The 17,909-nt window shown below is 51.3% G+C and overlaps 4 protein-coding genes across 5 annotated transcripts; 2 read left to right on the top strand and 2 right to left on the bottom strand.

The window, feature by feature from the left end:
• Window positions 1-36: 36 nt before the first annotated feature.
• Window positions 37-1,056, bottom strand: LOC100908275 (U11/U12 small nuclear ribonucleoprotein 35 kDa protein). The gene is made up of 3 exons (XM_003744111.1): window positions 828-1,056; window positions 619-714; window positions 37-454 (listed from the first exon to the last, which is right to left on the bottom strand). The coding sequence occupies exons 1-3, from the start codon at window positions 912-914 to the stop codon at window positions 77-79; spliced, it is 561 nt and encodes a 186-aa protein (XP_003744159.1). The 5' UTR covers window positions 915-1,056; the 3' UTR covers window positions 37-76.
• A 52-nt stretch (window positions 1,057-1,108) lies between these two features.
• On the top strand, window positions 1,109-2,663 carry aph-1 (gamma-secretase subunit Aph-1). Its single transcript, XM_003744110.2, has 4 exons — window positions 1,109-1,274; window positions 1,529-1,785; window positions 1,908-2,158; window positions 2,284-2,663. The coding sequence occupies exons 1-4, from the start codon at window positions 1,162-1,164 to the stop codon at window positions 2,443-2,445; spliced, it is 783 nt and encodes a 260-aa protein (XP_003744158.1). The 5' UTR covers window positions 1,109-1,161; the 3' UTR covers window positions 2,446-2,663.
• A 144-nt stretch (window positions 2,664-2,807) lies between these two features.
• Window positions 2,808-3,839, bottom strand: LOC100904184 (uncharacterized). Its single transcript, XM_018639869.1, has 3 exons — window positions 3,642-3,839; window positions 3,160-3,512; window positions 2,808-3,081 (listed from the first exon to the last, which is right to left on the bottom strand). The coding sequence occupies exons 1-3, from the start codon at window positions 3,837-3,839 to the stop codon at window positions 2,952-2,954; spliced, it is 681 nt and encodes a 226-aa protein (XP_018495385.1). The 3' UTR covers window positions 2,808-2,951.
• A 3,955-nt stretch (window positions 3,840-7,794) lies between these two features.
• On the top strand, window positions 7,795-14,713 carry SH3PX1 (sorting nexin 33-like protein SH3PX1). 2 transcript variants are annotated; one of them, XM_003744109.1, is made up of 10 exons: window positions 7,795-8,089; window positions 8,829-9,032; window positions 10,734-10,989; window positions 11,205-11,288; window positions 11,667-11,851; window positions 12,100-12,276; window positions 13,140-13,318; window positions 13,496-13,835; window positions 13,965-14,149; window positions 14,297-14,713. In XM_003744109.1, the coding sequence occupies exons 1-10, from the start codon at window positions 7,951-7,953 to the stop codon at window positions 14,399-14,401; spliced, it is 1,854 nt and encodes a 617-aa protein (XP_003744157.1). In that variant the 5' UTR covers window positions 7,795-7,950; the 3' UTR covers window positions 14,402-14,713. The 2 variants fall into 2 exon arrangements, with proteins under 2 accessions (XP_003744157.1, XP_018495380.1); XM_018639864.1 differs by lacking the exons at window positions 8,829-9,032; window positions 11,205-11,288 and having other exon boundaries at window positions 7,817-8,089.
• The last annotated feature ends 3,196 nt before the right edge of the window (window positions 14,714-17,909 follow it).

The raw sequence follows: 17,909 nt of genomic DNA, 5'->3' as shown, positions 1-17,909 counted from the left end.
GTCCTTGCGCAACATATTCCTTCGATTTATTTCCTACGAAATTGTGCATCAATCATGAATCACGCGAAACAGTCCGTTAGTACGCATCGTCTCGTCTCCGAGTCGGAGTAGAACAACATCGCTCGCGTTCCTTGCGGTCTGCACGACTCCTGGCGGGGAACTTCGTTTCTCGATCCGAATGCGGACAGGCTCTGCCGCCGAAACGCATTTGTCCGCTCTCTTTACGGCCTCCGAAACCACCTCCTAATCGGCGCGGCTTCCAGCCCGGTAAGAGTCTCCCTACTTCGCGTTCGACCAAGATGCGTTTTCCGCCGATCTCGGAGCCATGAAGGGCGATAGCTCTATTAACATCGGCGCTGTGCTTGAACGTGAGAAAGGCGTACCCCTGTGACGCTCGCGAAATCTTGTGCCGCACCAAATGAAGATTCCTCAGTGTGCCGCATCCGGAGAATACCTTTCGATAAGAAATTCGATTTAATTGGCTCGGAGGCGCTCGCGGAGTACTATGGCCCGTTCCCCGTGAGGGAAAATATCTTTTTTTCCCTCGATCCCCAAGGCCTCGCGAGTACCAGAAGCAGTGAGGAGCGGTCGGCTCCATTTTTCGCAGTCGAGACCTACCTCTCTCAGGCGATCTTCTGTCAGATCCAGGGGCAGACGGCCAACGAAAACGGTCTTACTCGGATCGGTGTCGAGCTTCGGCGGTTTGAATTTCGCCTAATTGAGGAAAAGGCTCCAGAATTATCTTCTCAACAACAAAATCGCCTTACTGCGGGACCATGTTATGCTTTCGAATGTCGATTTAGTAGAGAAACGCATCCTCGACCCACCGTCTCCGCTCTGAGCAACGCTCGGTCATGAATGAAGCTCCCGGATCCGTCGCGGGTACCAGCGACTACTGGGTCGTAAATTTTCATGGAGGTGGCTCGAAACCCTTAGTACTGGAACCGCGAAAAAATCCTTCCAGAACCTAAAATCATTGCTCTCCCAGCAAAAATGCCACATCTGAACGTTACGACAGATCCGGCTTCGCGGTTCGCCGTTTGCTTGGGTACTCTGGCCGGACCCCGTTAGACAACGGAGACTGAACCTTATCCGACGGAAGGGCAGCCGGTTGCTGGCTTTGCAGATGCGTTGACACTTGCCGCGAGCAAAACTGCAACCATGGGTCTAGCAGAGTTTTTCGGATGCAGTTTGGTGGCTTTCGGCCCTTCGCTGTCCATGTTCTGTGTCACGATAGCAGCCTGTCCAATCAGAGTTATAATTTTCATTACAGCGTGAGTACTATCGTGTTATGAATCACAAAACTGCCGAATCGAAACTTGCAATATTGACCGGAAAACATCTATTCGGTCTCGATGACGCCCCCGGATCTGGTGAGATCACTCCCAGGAATCTCCCGCATCGTGGTCAACCCGCTCGAATCCCCTAGCTATCGTGTCGCGAGCTACGGCAGCTGTTTTCGAACAGCTCTCGAACGCAACTTTGACATGAAGACACTGCATTGAAATGCTCATTATTCTCTTTCCAGAGCGTTCTTCTGGCTGGTGTCGCTCCTCTTTTCCTCGATAGTGTGGTGCTCGGTGTTGGAGATTTTCCGGATTCGAACATCGGAAGAGAAATCCAATTTCGTCGTTTTCGGACTCCTTGTAGCTGTCGCTTTCCAAGAACTGTTCCGGTACCTATTCTACGGGATCCTCCGTAGGGCCGACAATGGACTCAAGAAAATGGTTGAAGTGGGATCAACCGGGAGCGTGGTCTCCGACAGCCGGCAGCTCCTGGCCTACGGTACGATTACCAATGATTCCGGGAGTGTCGACATAACTCGTCGCTCCAGTCACTGTATGAGAGGGAAATTGAGAGGATCCAAATGATGTACGTAAGGTTAAAATTGCAATCTTCTCCCTCAGTCGCAGGATTAGGATTCGGAACGATGTCTGGCGGATTCTCACTCCTGAACGTTCTGGCGGAAATCGGCGGACCAGCCTCTGTGGGTTATGGCGGGCAAAGCGAATGGTTCGTGTTGGTTTCCTCGGTCACGACGTCACTGTTCGTAATACTTAACACGTGCTGGGGGGTCATCCTTTTCCATGGATACGATACGCGTGATCATCGACTCATCATCGGCGCCATCGCATCTCACTTTGTTTGTTCATTGATGGTGAGTTCGGGGTTCGACCCCGGGGGTGAGAACTCTACCAGAGCGATCCGAGACATCATCGTCACGAGGCGCATATGGATGCGGAATCTATCTGTCTGAACCAGCGCTATATCTATGAATTCCAGACGCTCTTCAACAAGAACGAGACGTACGTCGCGTCGCTTCTGCCCATATCCGTCATGACCGTCGTCTGCGCTGGGCTAGCGTTCCATCTCGCCGGCGGAAAATACAGAAAGTTACACTTGATGTTCAAGAGCCGCACTTCATCAGTTTCGAGTAGCCAATGAATTCCAGGGTACTGCGAGGTTCGCTTCCGTCTTTACAATCACCCAACCAAAAATTTGAAGCAAACCCAGCTGTCAAAGTTTTGGTCCGATGTCCAATGAGCCTGACAATGTAAATATTCTCACAGCGAAATCGTCGGAGCGGGTTCCGCCGATGCTGAATTTGTAAATTCATGCACGAGTTGAATAAATATTCAGTGATGTCTCAGATATGAGCTCCGCAAGAAACGACACAGCTACTATACGCTCATTTTAAAGAGGAATCGGCCTCGCCAATCACTAAAAACTTCCCTCTTGCTCGAGAGACACCTTCTCATGAGACTCCCAATATCTCCGCGAACAACGACCCGGAGCGGAATCATCTGTCAATATATTAATCTCTTTATTCAGGTACGGGAGGGAAATGGAGAAGTGGAGCAATAAATAGAAATGGTGTTTTGTGACTGGAAGAGAAGATGATCATCTGAAAACGCTGCCTAAGGTTCGAATCGCCTCAAACTGTCGCGAAGCTAAACTGCCTCGTTGCAGGTCTGGTATAACGTGAAACAGTCGTCTCCTGAACGGCCGTTCCTGGTGGCGTTGTAGCTGAAGTCGAATTTCAGGTTCTTTTGCTTCTCCAGGGCGTAGCTAGCAGCATACCTGCAGAGAGATCGACACTTTGAGATTCGATTCAGATAGAATCGGGAATCTGTCTTGCTGCCCGAATTATAGACTCACCCGCCGAACTGTGCCACGAGATAACCGAGTTCGTGACCCTCCTTGACGGCATCTTTGGAGGCTTCGCACAGATATCTCTGCATGCAGTTCTCGTCCTTGGCCATCGCCGATCTCAGGAGGCCTTTCATCATTGAGGCTCCGGCGATCGTGATGTCGTCGAAAGCTCCGTTCAAGCCACGACCCTGTTGAGCTGCACGCGCACGAGCGCCAAAGGTCGTCTTGACCATGTCAAGCACGGTGACGAGGAGGTTTATGATCTGACGCGATGTTGCGGCGCTTTCCTCGTCGGAACCGAAAACCAACTTAATAGCCGTTTTGATGAGGTTTCGAGGGCTCATGAATTTGCCGACCTCCTGAAAAGGTCAACAAGTGAGATCGGCGAGAAGCGTCGCTGAGAATGGGCCTTTCCGAGGTTACCAGGTCCCGTTCCCTGGGAGAGCGCCGGCGCCGCGGCGAGTCCCTCGTGGACTCGGATTCCTCACCTGCTGCGTTTTCAACTCGACAGCCTCGGCGCTGACGGCGTTCTTCGACATCGAACTGTGGAACTTATGTCTTCGTTCTTCGATCCGGGGTGATCGGACCACTTTGACGGATTTCGCTTCCCTCGACTCCGCTTCCTCGGCGGCCGTCGAAACGGCAATCACTGTGAGCACAACGAGTATTCCAACGAACGTCTTCATTTCTGCAAGCAAGATGGAGGCCTATTCAGAGCCGTGGCCGAAACTCCTTGGTGTGACTGAGGTTCTCTGTGACACGCTTCGGAAGGAATTGATATATATTTTTCAAATCCTCTATTTAAACTTGAGAGAGGGTGGCTGCTCATAAGGATGCACTGGAGCATCGCATGCTGCCCGAGAGAACATATGGAAAGCATGAGAGTTGCTTTGAAATAGCGAAAAAAAGATCCCGGATCTTCTTGGCTCAGATGGTCAGCACGAACACTCAGCTGAAAAAGAAAGTGCTATAGCCACCGACGATGTCTGCAACATCGTCGAGTTACAAATCTCGGCTTTAGAAATCCTAATTCCGACATAACGGAAATCGACAGCTAGCTTCATAACAAGCTGATGAACAGAATTGGCGAGAATTCAAGGAGTGGCCATAAATCTTCGCCACTGCGACCGCTGTCGCTGATCGTTTGGTCAAGTTTGGGAGCGATAGATGCGCCGACCAGATCGACCAGAATATTCCCGGAGCGTCGCCGACCCTTGTATCGCTGTTTCTGATTATTCTCCGGAACATTGGGTGATCAGTCGTGATTACGGTCGCTCGCGGATGCTCGGAAGGGCGAAAATCTAGGGCGGCATGCCGAAATGCAAAAACTGAACGAATCAGTTCACGGATCGGTGACAATTCCCGTCCGCATTCCTCGAACGTGGAGCAAACGTTCCGGAGACCCGTTAAGGAATTCACAATTCCCATTAAGGGGTGAAGAGTTCAATAACCGTATCGCTCGAAACCTCCGACGGGATTACGAGTTTGGCTTGTCCTCGATCGCGGGGTCATGCGACGCAGACCCTTTCAGAGCCATCACGTAATTGGGAATCATTGTAAGCAACGATCTGGAGTGGAGAGAATTCGGGACTCCTGGGCTCCAATCCAGGGGGAACACTTCTTCACAAGGATCCCATCGCCTCACGGGAGATGGCTCGAGAGTCCTTCCTCAAGGGTTTCCGCAGAGAATCACCTTCGCGCGTCCAGACGGATATCTCAATACGTTGGGAACGAAATCCTAAGTAAAAGTGTTCGGCACGTCTCCGATGTGGGCAGGTCAAATCGTGAAGGGTTATTCCGGCTCGTCTCCGCTCTTTCTACTGGAAGAAAATTAGTCTGTACGGACGGGCTTGACTTACCTGCTGCAAGTCTTCTGTAGAACTGTCCAGCTGATGTTCGCTGCCGACTGACGGCGGAGACTTCTGGCTCCGGTGGTGACCCGGGCTGGGCGATGGCAGAAGACGTTAGAGGCAAGAGAAGAACTGGGACACCACACCGGTCCACAGAATTGGCTCTACTTCGAACTGACGCACGGCAAGCATCCCGTCAAAGCCGCAGGCGACGCAAGGTTCGAAATAAAAGCGGCTGAGTTTTCAGAGCTTCCTGACCGTGAACGTCATCATCCGTTCCCGGTCGGCTTCCGGAGCGCATTTCGGACGCAAAAGACCTCGTGGAGCCCCCCTCACCAGCTTCGATTCTTTCAATCCCCGACTGGATCTTGTAAAGTTTTCAATATGCCTCCAAAATCAGTCTCGAATTTCAATGCAGAGCTTCGCAGAGTCTGCTGCCCGAAACGAGTGAACAGGAAATGGAACGAGCCACAGACGAGCGGTGGCGACAACGGTAGTCGCGCACGAACAACGAAAGTGAAAGCGGAAACTGGGACTGTCAGGCGGGAAGACTGACTCCGTCGAAAACATTGCAGAGCGTCGGATCTGCGGATTGAGCCTCGGGCCGACTCCTTGGTCTCGATGTGTGCATCATACTGGTTCCATATCTAACTGGGTTAAATACAGCCGCTTCCACCGAACGGAATATCAGTTTGCGACGCGTAGCTCAAACTCATGTCGGATGGATCGTCGTACGCTCGTCATTGATTATTCATGAATGTATATCACCTACTTTCCTTGAAATCAATGCGCTGAAAACCGCCCAGAATTGCGTGGAAAGAAATCCGTGGCCCAAGTGTACGCTGAATATCACAACTCTCACTGATTGGGCTGGTTCGGAATATCGCACAGACATCAGGAGGAGTGGAAGAAGCTCAGAGATGGATACGCGATGGTGGAACACGGCAAGAGAGCAGAAGGAAGGCACGAGTCCGGAAGAATCCGTACACTCGTTGCAGAAGCTCTACTCTCCCCTCTTGCGCTCCTGAGAAGTGCACAGAAGGTCTAGTCTATATCACGACAGGAAGTCGTATACGGGGCAGGCGAGCACAGGTGACCGATCGTCGCGGACGCCTGAGATCGAATTAGGACGGAAAACATCAAGGTGGGATCAGACTGCGAGGAGTCACCTCATGATCAGGACTGACCACGGCCCATCTCAGGACCCCTAATTCATATGTATCAGCGTTTCGCAGAGATCTAGTGAAGAGAGCTGGGAAATACAGTGACCAAAGTTGAGCAATTCCCCGCCATGATGAGATGAGCGGAGCCCAATCTATACCGAGATCGGGGGAAAGCCGCCGCTTCTGAGAACTCCGGGCAGGAATACGGGCTGCGACTGATTGGATGCTCCGAGTTCATACCTTACCGCACACAGGTCGACTGACTGGAAGCTTTGAACCAGAAGCATGGAAAAAGCGACTCCGGCCGGAATTCGAAAGCGCAATCCCCACGCACAGGCAGCCTTGGAAGAACGAGTTCGACGCGGGCTTCGAGAAGATGAACTCAATCTGCGCAAAACTATCCAGCGTACGACTATTTACTACCTGAGATATCCTACGGGTCAACCGGGATATGACGGCTCATTCAGCTGATTACTCCCGGAACCGCAGTTGTTGAATCGTTCGTAATTTTCCTGAGCGTTTCCGATGGTGAACCCTATCCAGCAACTCTGAGGGCTTCCAACTCCTCGATCTCTCACGCAAATCCCGCAATCCTAGCATATCCCGACGCGCCGTATCGCCGCCTAGTCTACTCAGGCTGAGCATGGCCGAACCTCTGGAATAATCAGGGGGGCTGTATGGCCTTCTTCAGCGTGAACTCCGTTTCACGAATTGAATGTTCGTAATCCATGATTGCATTCATTCATTCGCAGGGCATAAAGCTCTGGAACTTTGGCCTGTGCCAGTGACTTCGGCCCGTCGAATCCGTTCGGTTGTCCCTCGCTCCTCATATATGTGAAAGTATAATGGAAAATGGATCCGAATAAGTGCCGGGGGCGGTTATGGTCCGAGAGGGCCTAATGAGGCAGAGATGGAGTGATATCTGAGTGCTTTATCTGAATGGGGAAAATGAACAGTCGGGATCCATGAGTACGATCGCTTCTCACGGTATCCGCTCTCTCTCGATCCTCAAGACGCTCGGATCGAAGGAGTTTCCTCCCAAAAATGAGGGAGTCTCGGCTTGAGGAGGATATGCGGGACCCCATTCCTATACAGTATATCTTGGCTGCCGCACATTCTATAGAACATTCTGCCTCTGACTAAGTGATAGGCGTAGTATGATCGACGGGCGGGCAGCTCGAGACAATGGAGCGGCAGTTCGAAGCATTTATGTAGGTGCGCTCCCGAAGTCTGCACGAGTCGTTCTGCGAGCTTGTGAACTTGCTCCGTGCTCGATTAAGCGCAGACTGCTGATGTAACGGATTGCGTCAACTTCCTCCATAGAACATTTTCGGATTCCTGGAGCCGTCCAGTCACTACTCTTATCGCAGCCTAAACAATCGCATAGAGGCTTTCGCGGTAGCTGTCAGACACTGGAAACAAGCTCGCCCGATCCGAGATTCCGTCTCGGAATGTTTCTTTATTTCCGTGAAATGGCGAGTCCGACCCGAGAAGCCCCAGGTCCCAATACTCCGTCGCTTGAGAGCATTGAGAACAAAGGCTCAGCTTGGAATCCGCTCTTGAGACGAGCTCTTGGTGGGAGTGAAGCTTCTATCGCGTGCGATGCAGTGGGAGTCATCTGTTCGACATACATCGAGAAAGGGAGGAAGCAAGTGCCGTCGTTCGTTGGGGCTTTCGAGATGTGCGGTGGTTTTTGATGAACCCACTCACTTTTTTTGTACTCTACTCAAATTGGTTTATAAAGTTTGAACGCGGACGGCCGTCTCCCGTCGACCGGGCTAGTTATGGCCCACATTAAGGTGAAGGTTCTCTATGATTTCGATGCTCAGGCGCCCGGCGAAATCAGCATTCGTGAGGGTGATACGGTGACGGTTACGAGTCGAGATGTCGGAGAAGGATGGTGTGAAGGAATCAACGCCAAAGGTAAGGCAACATCGCTAAGCGTAGCTCACTCATCCATCCATCATTCATAGCTTTGAAGTTTCGCAATTGTCTAATCTAACAGCTGCTGGGCAAACGGTGAGGGCTGTCATTGAAACCTCAAAACAATGCTTCCTGCTCTCCGGAACAAGCACAATCATCCGGGAAGACCTCCCACTGGTTTTCTATCTACCTAGTCAGAAAAGCACGATTATCTTGTTCTTCATTCAAACGGTTCATAATGTCAAACGAATCACCAAACAGTCAGCTCAAATGCGCTGTTTTCCTGGAGGCCATTGGACAGTGTCGCTAGGGAAAACCTTTAAGCCCTCTGCTGGCTCATCTGGCTAAACCGTAGCATGTTGACGCGTAAAACCCTGATGGAATGATCCGGGCCCCGCACTGGATGTCGTTTAGGCTTTGATTTTGCTCAGAACCGCGGTCGATTTTTCCCGGCTGTAGAATTTTCGTTCAGTCGTGGTGCTAATTTCTCTTTGCACTTCATTCGTCCGGACCGCATCTTTGTTTCGAACGATTCCTTCGGTCGCGTAAATTAAATACGATCGGAGGCTAAGCAGCACCGGAGGCAGCAGGCGTTAATTTTCAGCACATTCTCCGAGACGGAGCCTGCGGTCGTTGGTAGCGGTCGCAAGGCTCAAGCCGCGATGGAGACACAATTTTAATTGACGTTAACAAGACACTCCACCTCGTATGACTATCTCCGTCTATTGCCAACCATCAGGGGAGAATGGGCTGTTCCCGGAGGCGTACGTGGACTTGGATTCGTCGCCAGATGTTTCCCCATCGACCGAAACGGGTCTCGGCTCGTCTGCGTCGGTTTCGCCGAGCGCGCCTTTGACTCTGGGAAGGCCATCCGATGATGACTGGGGCACTCCGGAGGGACTGCTCGAGATGGCGTCAAAAGCTCAGCCCACGGCACAGCAAGGTAGCTCGTCTGCTCTCCGTCATTCTCTGTCCCCTGTGAACGTAAACCTCGGCCTTTCTTTCTGAACTCCGACCTCTTTCTCTCTGAAATCTTGTTCTCGGCGGTTCCCTGATCAGGGACCTCACGACAACTACTCGATCACCGCACAGAGCGAAATGGACTGGATCAGCCTTTCGGAAACGCGGTCGGAGCTCGGATGTCCTGGTGTTCCGATAATCTCTCGCTGGCCAACGGAAATGCGCCGGGAAGCGACGAAGTTCTTTTCTAATTCGCATCGTTGGACATACTCTCGAGTCGATTACGAATGATTGCACATTCGGGAAAGCCAAATAGTCAGTAGTCGAGTCACGTTGAGCAGACATCGTTGCACGTGATGCGCTCCATGCTCCCCATACGCGAGCTCCAAGCCCTTTTTTCCGAAAGTCGTAGTCTGAAATACACTCTTTGCGATGTGCGGAAGAGAAGCTCGAGGATGGAAGAAGTTCGGATCGGTTGATCTGTCCTTGCCGTGGAATCATAGCGTGCCGGCTCCGGTCGACTTCAGGCTCGGATTCAAACTCTTTCGAGAAGACAAATATCGTTATCAGCAAAGTACTTTGCTCGATCGATCGCTCACACGCTCCGTTGATTATCATCATTGCTCTTATTCAGCGGAAATGTTTTTCTTCCCTGGTTCAACCGTTCCTACTGATGTGCCTGGGAGTTCCGGAATCAGAGCTCCCCTTATCCGTGACTCGGCTACGAGGATTTCATGATGAACGTTCGGAACGCTGCAATACAAGCTGTATCATATGTGGCGTTGTTGTAGATCCGGCATTCCTCGCCTGAGATCATAATCGACGATATCGTCGAGTTGATTCTGCAGAAAACCCTATAGCGGCCGGCAGACCGCAGTGTACAGACGTAAGCACACAATGAATACGGACGGTAATCTAAGCGACCCGAATGCGATAGATCGCCACTCGATGGCTCTATCGTGCTCTCACTGATATACGACGGGTCGCCTCCTAAGCATTAAGCTCGGGGAACTTCTCTGAACCGCTTCGGAGTGAGATGAGATAAACAAACACGCAGATTATATTGCTACCGGCTTTTGTCTTCTAGCGGATGTGTAGTCCTCCTCGTGGACTGAGAGACCGGGATAGTGGATGCTCCCTGCTCAATCGAGCATAGAAATGGAGCTCGGCGTGGCGCTTCGCGGCTGAGCGAACGGTGCGGTCGCACGTATGCGCCATCAAACAGACGAATGAGATGAAGTCACTCTCTGACTCGCAGCGATTGTGCAGGAATGCAAGCTTTAATGCAACCCTGCGGTATCAATCGTTATGCCTTGGAATAACCCCAAACCCCGATCATTCCATGAATGTCCATCGTGGAACAAGAACCGTCCGATGGATCGTCAATACTGCGGTGTAAAATCACGAGCTCCTCCTCCTTAACGTCTTACTGCTCCGACTTGTCGAGGATGACAGCTGCTGACTATCCATTTATTCTTGCTGATCTTGCATGAGATATCTGGCATGTGAAAGTGTTCGCTCGATTCCGTCCCTACCATGGCTGCTATTTCTCTGTCTTTTGTTTCGCTTCTTCATCATCCTCTCATCAATTGTCGTTTTAACGAAAAGTCCTCGTGAGCTCTGTGTTCACTTTTCTCCATCTCTCGGATCAAATCTCGATTAATGGCGATATTCCGCGCTACAGGGGAGGTCGGATTATTTCCTGAGAGTTATATCTCAACCCAGCCTCCTCATGGGGCTCCTTCGGTGGGCAACGGTTCCGACGCTACTTCGGACTGGGATGACTGGGACGACGACGATGACACGATATCCTCCAAAAATAATCAAGGACTCGGAGGTCCCGGAAATTTCGGGCTCATCATTCCACGAGACACCAGCGACGTCGCGAATAAGGGGGATGGAGGCGCCGTACGCACTGGAACCGTCAAAAGATTTAACAGGTATGTTTTCGCGGTCCCCAGGGTATGTAGGGACCCGTGTGGAGTGAAGCCAGGCTTCGGAATCGGAAACCGTGGCACAGGGAATCGGAGAACCCCAACGGAATTCGCTCGATCGAATCGTGCTCGTCAAGCGGGTCAAATCCGGAGACGTTGACGATTCGATTTGGGCTGGAAGTCGTCCTTATAGTCTAACGAAATTCTTCATGAATCGTCAGTTCCAATTCTGTGAACGGAGATGCCCCGAGAGGGACTAGGAGCCGATCTAACAGTCTCAGTGCAGCTCCGAAATCAGTCATGAGGTATTTTTCCGGGTTCATAATCCGAACGTTGTCGCGCATAAGCTGTACGAGTCCCTCCCTCTCAATTTAGAATCAAGCGTAGTTTTGTCTCGTCGGAAGGGACTCCTTGAGCCCGAAGAGTGTGTTCCCGACCCGCGGGTGTTCTCCCGGTGCCAGGGTTTTACGCTCGCTTGAAATCTCAATGTATTTAGACCAGGGCCTGTCCTTTCCAAATCGTATGAGAAGACGTGATGCTACATAACCGTCTCGGTTCTCCTAATGGTGTGAGTAAAGACGCTCGTTCCACAAGAGTCTGCCGGAACTGCCTCGCTTCGTCTTCGCTTAACGTGAACCATGAGCTGCGTAGAGAAATGACTCGGAATGATTGCTTTCTCTCAGGTTCTCGAATTTCGTGAAAAGTGGCGGAGAGGCGTTCCTGCTAGGGACTGCCAGAGTTGCGATCAACAGCGCGGATTATGTTACAATTGTCAATAATGGAGGAGTCATACAGTGGAGTCAGCCTTATCCGGAAGCAATGTACAAAGCAGAGATTTCCAGCCCGAAGAAGGAAAGCAAACTCAAAGGTGAGGCCTGTGGATACTGTCCGGGGATGACTACACCGATCTCAGACTCAGTTCATGATATGGACCTGGCAAATATAAATACCTGAATTCATGAACACAACATCACACACTCATATTATACTAGATAAGTCCAATGGATGCGTCAAAACTTATGTCGATGCCCTTCGGGTTGTCACCAACTCTGATTCGGCCGGTTCGCCTCCCAGATTTTATAAAGCAGCTCATCCTGACTCTCTCGATCCCGACAGGTCTGAAAAGCTTTATCGCCTACGCCGTGATCCCTTCATTCAACGGTCTACCTGTATATCGACGTTACAAGCATTTTGACTGGCTTCACGAACGACTCGTGGAGAAATACTCTTTGATACCCATACCACCTCTACCTGACAAGCAGGTCACCGGACGATACGAACATGAGTTCATTGGTGAGTTGGACGGTTATGACGAGAGCAAGTCGTTTTTTTCCAGAATCTTTCCGACTCAGCTCCGACGGTGCTTGGAGAAAACGGCGGGAGGACGGATCGGGCTTCCGTTGAGTAGGAGTGAGTGAATCACGCGAACGGATGACATTGACCTTTCCGAAACACGGTGGGTCCGACGCCTTCGGCGCCACCGCTCGGGGCTATTGATCTGTCCTTCTCAAGGACTCATCGGGGATGTTTGGACTCTTAGTTCAAACTCATGATTTGGATTCGTCTCGAGCGCAGTATCATTCCCCATGTAATAATTATCGCGCCGTAGAGTTTGACGCTTCGGAAAATTCGCTCGCTATATCGATGGGGTCTCCATGCAATCCGGAGCACCACAGTCGATACTGGTCCCTGCCAATACATTCGCTGCAAGAAATAGCCGCAGTCAGAACTGGGAAGGGCATCGTTCCCGCCTCCCGCTGGGAACATCGAGGGTCGATGTTCCGCACACAGCTGTTTCCTGTGGTATACGGATACTGTCCTCAGCTCAAAGGAATACTTTTCCTCGTTCTATGTGGAGGAAAATCCGATAGAGGTTGATCTGACGAGATTCGGATATCACCTCGGGAGTCTCGGCATGATCAGTCGCGGAGCCTGACTCTCCGCGACTATCGCTGTCTCCAGCGAGACTCGATCACGTAATTCGGAGGTCATTCCTGATCGAGCCTTTCCTCGTGGAGTACCGCCAAATTGATCGAATCACCTGGGCGGCCTGATTGCCCATTGTCTTTGAATTTCTCTGCGACCGTTAAGAAGTATCGCACCGATGTCCTGCTGATCGATTCGGGGTGCTGAATGGTTTTGTTGAATCATTCCAGAACACCGGATGCAACAACTCCAGCTGTGGGTCAACAGGATGTGCCGCCATCCCGTACTTTCACAGTCTGCTGTATGGCATCACTTCCTTACGTGTGGAGATGAGAAACAGTGGAAAGGAGGCAAACGAAACGCGGAAAAGGACGATCTCCAAGGTGCTAACTTTTTCAATGCCATCCAGGTGAGTTTTCAATAGCTGCCCTGATTCTGTTGAGAAGTATGCAACTTTGCGAGTCCCCCGTGAATTTCCATTGGCCCTACTGGTTTTCTCCCCCTGTGACTGAGGATACCATATCCTTTACTTTCCCTTTCGCCATCCTCCGAGTCACAACCGAAATGACCGGTCCCGATCTTCCAGGCTCCCGAGACACCGCTCGACGTTTCCTCGGTCGAACGACAGACGGAGGCTTTCATCAGATTTACGTCGAGAATGGACGATTCCGTACAGTCCTTATTCAGAACCGCTCAGGACCAGATGAAGAGGTGTCAAGGCCCATACAAGCGCGAGTGCGTGAAGATCGCCACCGCCCTGAAAGAAGTAGCCGACGCTTTCGACTTAGATCAAAACGAGCTCGATACACAACTCAACGCCTCCATACGCAACACTGGCGAGACATATAATAAGATAGGTCAATTGTATGATGAAAACCTCCGGCACAATTGGGAAAACATGGCGGACACACTTTACGAGTACCGAGGTGAGAATCGACGTTGATTGCATGACCAGAATTCCAGGGTAGCACGTAGTCGAGCTTCTCATCAGCTTCGAGCATCTCCTCTCGATCCCCCCGGCAACATGATCATGAGCCGTGTGTGAATTCTTGCAGGTATCCTCAGCTCATGGCCTGATATAATCAATATCCATCGAACCTTCTTGACGAAACGTCGGGAGTACCAACGGCAGCGAGACGAAGGCAAGGTGTCGGCCGAGGACTACGTTGATATCAATCGAAGGACCGACGTTGTTACCTACGCCACGTTAGCCGAGATCACCCATTTTCAGCAGGAACGGGTGAGCGCTCGCCTCTGAACATTCTAGAATCCCTGAACCCCAATCGCGATCAAAACGCGCCGTTTCCCTACAGGAACGAACTTTGACTTCCCTCTCGGGTCCCTCCAGCTCTACTGTCGGTTCGCTAAGCCCGTGCCTTATTTACAGGTACGCGATTACCGCGAGATGATGCACACGTTCTTGCAAGGGCAGATCAATTTCTACGAACAGGTCGTGGAGGAGCTCCGCACAGCTCAAAGCAGATATCGATAGAAAGGTCGCCAGTTCCATTCCAAACCTAAAAGACTCGTACAAACCAGCTCGCCTCTCTAGAGCATCTAGAGCCGAAGAACTCGATGGACAGATCCACGAAACTGACGGCATCATAGGTTGCGATGCATAATTTACCGGGAATTTACGTTTTATTCAGACGACGCATGTGAATTTAGAACATGCCTGCCCATTTTCATCACACAGGACATTTCTATCTTTCCCATGAGGAGGAAGTCTCTCTTGATAGTTGACGAGAAAGCAACAGTCTGTATTTCACTTTGACGCTGAAATGAAGAGCATGTTCGTTAAACGGAGTTTTCCTTGCCCTAAATATAGATACTACTCCAATAATTATACTGAAGCTCAAAGGCAGTGTCTCGAGGTGGGGCGAGAGACAATTTTCTTTTCATCAGAAGCCTATGAAGGGTGGGGCACGGTGGGGCGCGATTTAACATTGAGCTGGGGCCTGGCGCAAAATCCTTGAGAAACACTGCTCTACCTAGACGGTCCCGGAGGAGTCCTGGAGAACTCCAGATGGACACTGTCATGAGTCGTACCGTGTAGAGCTTCTGGGAGGACGGATCGGGTGGTTTTCCTGAGCGAAGATGGGACGCCTCAACTGGAGACCCGATTTTCAGAATTGATCCTCCATTCCCATTCAGCGGGTGCAGCCGTGATATCTCCGTCTGGGTTCAGAATCTGTGTGTGCCCTCACCTGCTCTCCCGGGAATTTTCCGTGAAGTCTCTTGTCTGACCGGCCGTGGGAACAAAACTCTGCAAGCCCAGACGTACATCATCCAGACGAGCCTGGCTAGTTCGGTGTTCGATTTCATGGTTAAGATCGGGTATCAAAGTCCTCCGAGGTGGCGTCTTGATGCGCGGAGCGACAGACGACGAGAGAATGGGAGAAACCGGGACGGACTTGAAGGGCTTTTGAGTTTTCCTTCGTCTCGATTCGATGTTCGATTGGGACATGCTCGTCGTTCCAGGGTTCTAGGGCTCGTCTTGCCTGCAATAATGATTTTGTTCGCGGACACCGAAATCCTCGCGAGGGTAGCCGATGCCCGATTCCCCTTGATTGACGAGGACCGGTCGAATTCACGGCAGCCGTGATTCCCGTTGGCCGATCTTGTACCCCCTCACGACGTCTGCGACATCCCCCAAGGTGCGACAGAACCACCCTCAATCAAGCAATGGAAGAAAGCAGCCTTCAGCATCGTATGGGTCGTCGGTACAGATGCGGAGAACGGAGTTGTCTGTCGGCCCTTAGTCGATCTACCTCTCCCCCAGCCAGCTTTCTTCCGAGCAGCAAACGGAAGAATGCGGGACAGCGAGCAGCTCGAACGCGAAGCCCAGAGAGCGCCGTGCCGACGCTGTCGACTTCACGTTGCCCCCGAAGGTCTGACGCATTGGAGAGCAGAGACAGAGACGATCAGAGTCGACTGCGCGGGGAAAACTAAATCTTTCAGAGTTTTAGACCAGTCAAGAACGAACTCGAATCTCAAGTTCCGGCGTTGCTCCGTGCTCCGTGCCCGCTCGATGGGAACCGATGAAGGCCTCCGAGATTCCCTCACTTCTGGGCTTTCATCTGGAAACCTCGATTTCATTCAAGGGCGGAGACAAAACTATTTTTCCATTGGACGCAGCATATATGTACATGTAATATCTGAACGTAAGCCGGGCGCATGGCCCGCCCTACACACAATCGACTCTCGAGCATTCATCGTGGAATCCAATCCCCATCCGTTGCCATGAGCATTCGATGAGTGTTATTGGGAATAGCGATCCATGCTTTTGATTCATACTGTCTCGAGAAGAGTGGATTCGCGACGTAGACCCGGAGACTTCTTCTCTTGTCCTGATCTTGAGCGAAATTCAACGGACCGCAGTCGAGTGCTTCCCCCGCTTCTCATCTTTCTGTTGTAGAACGAGGCGGCCCCTTCGTTGAGTCTAATTCTGAGTCACGTTCTTCCGCTTCCCCGCATCCATTTCCCTCCTCCCTCAAACACAGGACTGCCGGTGTCGTCCCAGAGATCTCTTTTATTCAGATAGCTCGAGACTCATTCATTTCTCGCCTTCATATCGTGCGAAAATTCTAGAAAGCGACATTGAAAGTCTCAGATCGCATCGGGTTTCTCTTTCTCTAGAAAAAATCCGGAGGAGAGCGGGTTATCCGGGACAGCAGGTTACTCGAACGAATGATGATGCGCCAGTCCACAGGTCCGGAGCCACCCGAACTTCCGCCTGGAGTTCACCTCTACGAGAGATGGAGCTTGGCATGGTTGTTCTACTAGATACACCCATCCTATACTAAGCAGGCAATGCATCCAAGCACAAGCTAGGGTTTCGGAGATTCCTCATTCAGTCCAATCTTCGACGATTTTTCAACGCGCTCGGGAATTCTCGAGGGATCAATTGATGAGTTTTGGACAATTTCCCGCGACATGATAGTGTGAGAATGACATAGTGCTCAGTGTGCTCGGAGCCGAGGGCGGAGTAACCAATAGATTCACGGATTATTATCTGCCTCCCGTAAGCGAGTGTGGAAATGCTGAAGGACACTTGGGGATGCCTGAAAGGCTACGCTGAGGAAGGGAGCTTCGATCGGAGGCAGCTTGGAGCAGCCGCGAGATGGGATCTTCCACCAATCAATTCCGCCCAAAAGCTGTATAACAAGGCATGGTACGATTGTGGACCGAACTCAAGAAACAAATGTTGAGTCTCTGTAGCTGAGGAGCTCCTTGGTCGCTTTGCACTCGCATTGAAGAAGACCTATGAAGGAAAGTCGCTCCGATTCCATCGGAAGGAGTGCCTGCGAAACAGCGACTTCAGCCGTGGTTCCTCCTTTTGGAGGTTGTACAAGGTGTGTTTATGTACTCGGGCTTCCTTGGTAAGACCGTCGAAAGCGCTCGAGTGGAATTAATGTTGCGATGCTGGTCATCGATCCCTGTCTTCTGAAAAATCGACATAGGGGTATTGATGGCTTCGCGAGAAACAATATCTTCGGCGTCGCCCTCAGGTGATAAGTTCTCGGCGTGGGTCTCTCCTTGTGCAGTATCCATACGAACATGTACGTCCGGAGCCAAGATCTGTACACGATCACGAATCACGACCCTTAAAAACTGATCACCGATTATCACTCGACCAGGGTCTAGCGAAATTTTTATAAGAGCGAATCCACAGACTTTGCTCTCGTCTTGAACTTATTCCAGCTGAATTTGAACGGTACCTGCGAGGTAGCCGATCACGATCAGACCTCCCCCCGCAGTCTGGAGTGGAGCCCTTGAATCAATCGTGAGTTATACTGGGACCGATCGAGGCAATGAGACCCCGCCATCGTTTGCTGCGGATGTTGGAACGTGACGAGCGGGCGATAATTCGCTCAGGAAGGTCTGATTCCGTTCTCTGACCACGCGAGACACCGAGTTTCCACTCTTTTCCAGGATGCGTTGTCTTACCGTCCGCTTAGACCGCTGTAAGTAGGTAAGATCGCGGCGGATGAGATTAT

This window comes from Galendromus occidentalis, unplaced genomic scaffold (assembly GCF_000255335.2).
Source record: "Galendromus occidentalis unplaced genomic scaffold, Mocc_1.1 scf7180000077460, whole genome shotgun sequence".
Classification (NCBI taxonomy): domain Eukaryota; kingdom Metazoa; phylum Arthropoda; class Arachnida; order Mesostigmata; family Phytoseiidae; genus Galendromus; species Galendromus occidentalis.
The sequence above is the reverse complement of the archived record's forward strand: the minus strand, read 5'-3'. Positions and strand labels throughout refer to the sequence as shown.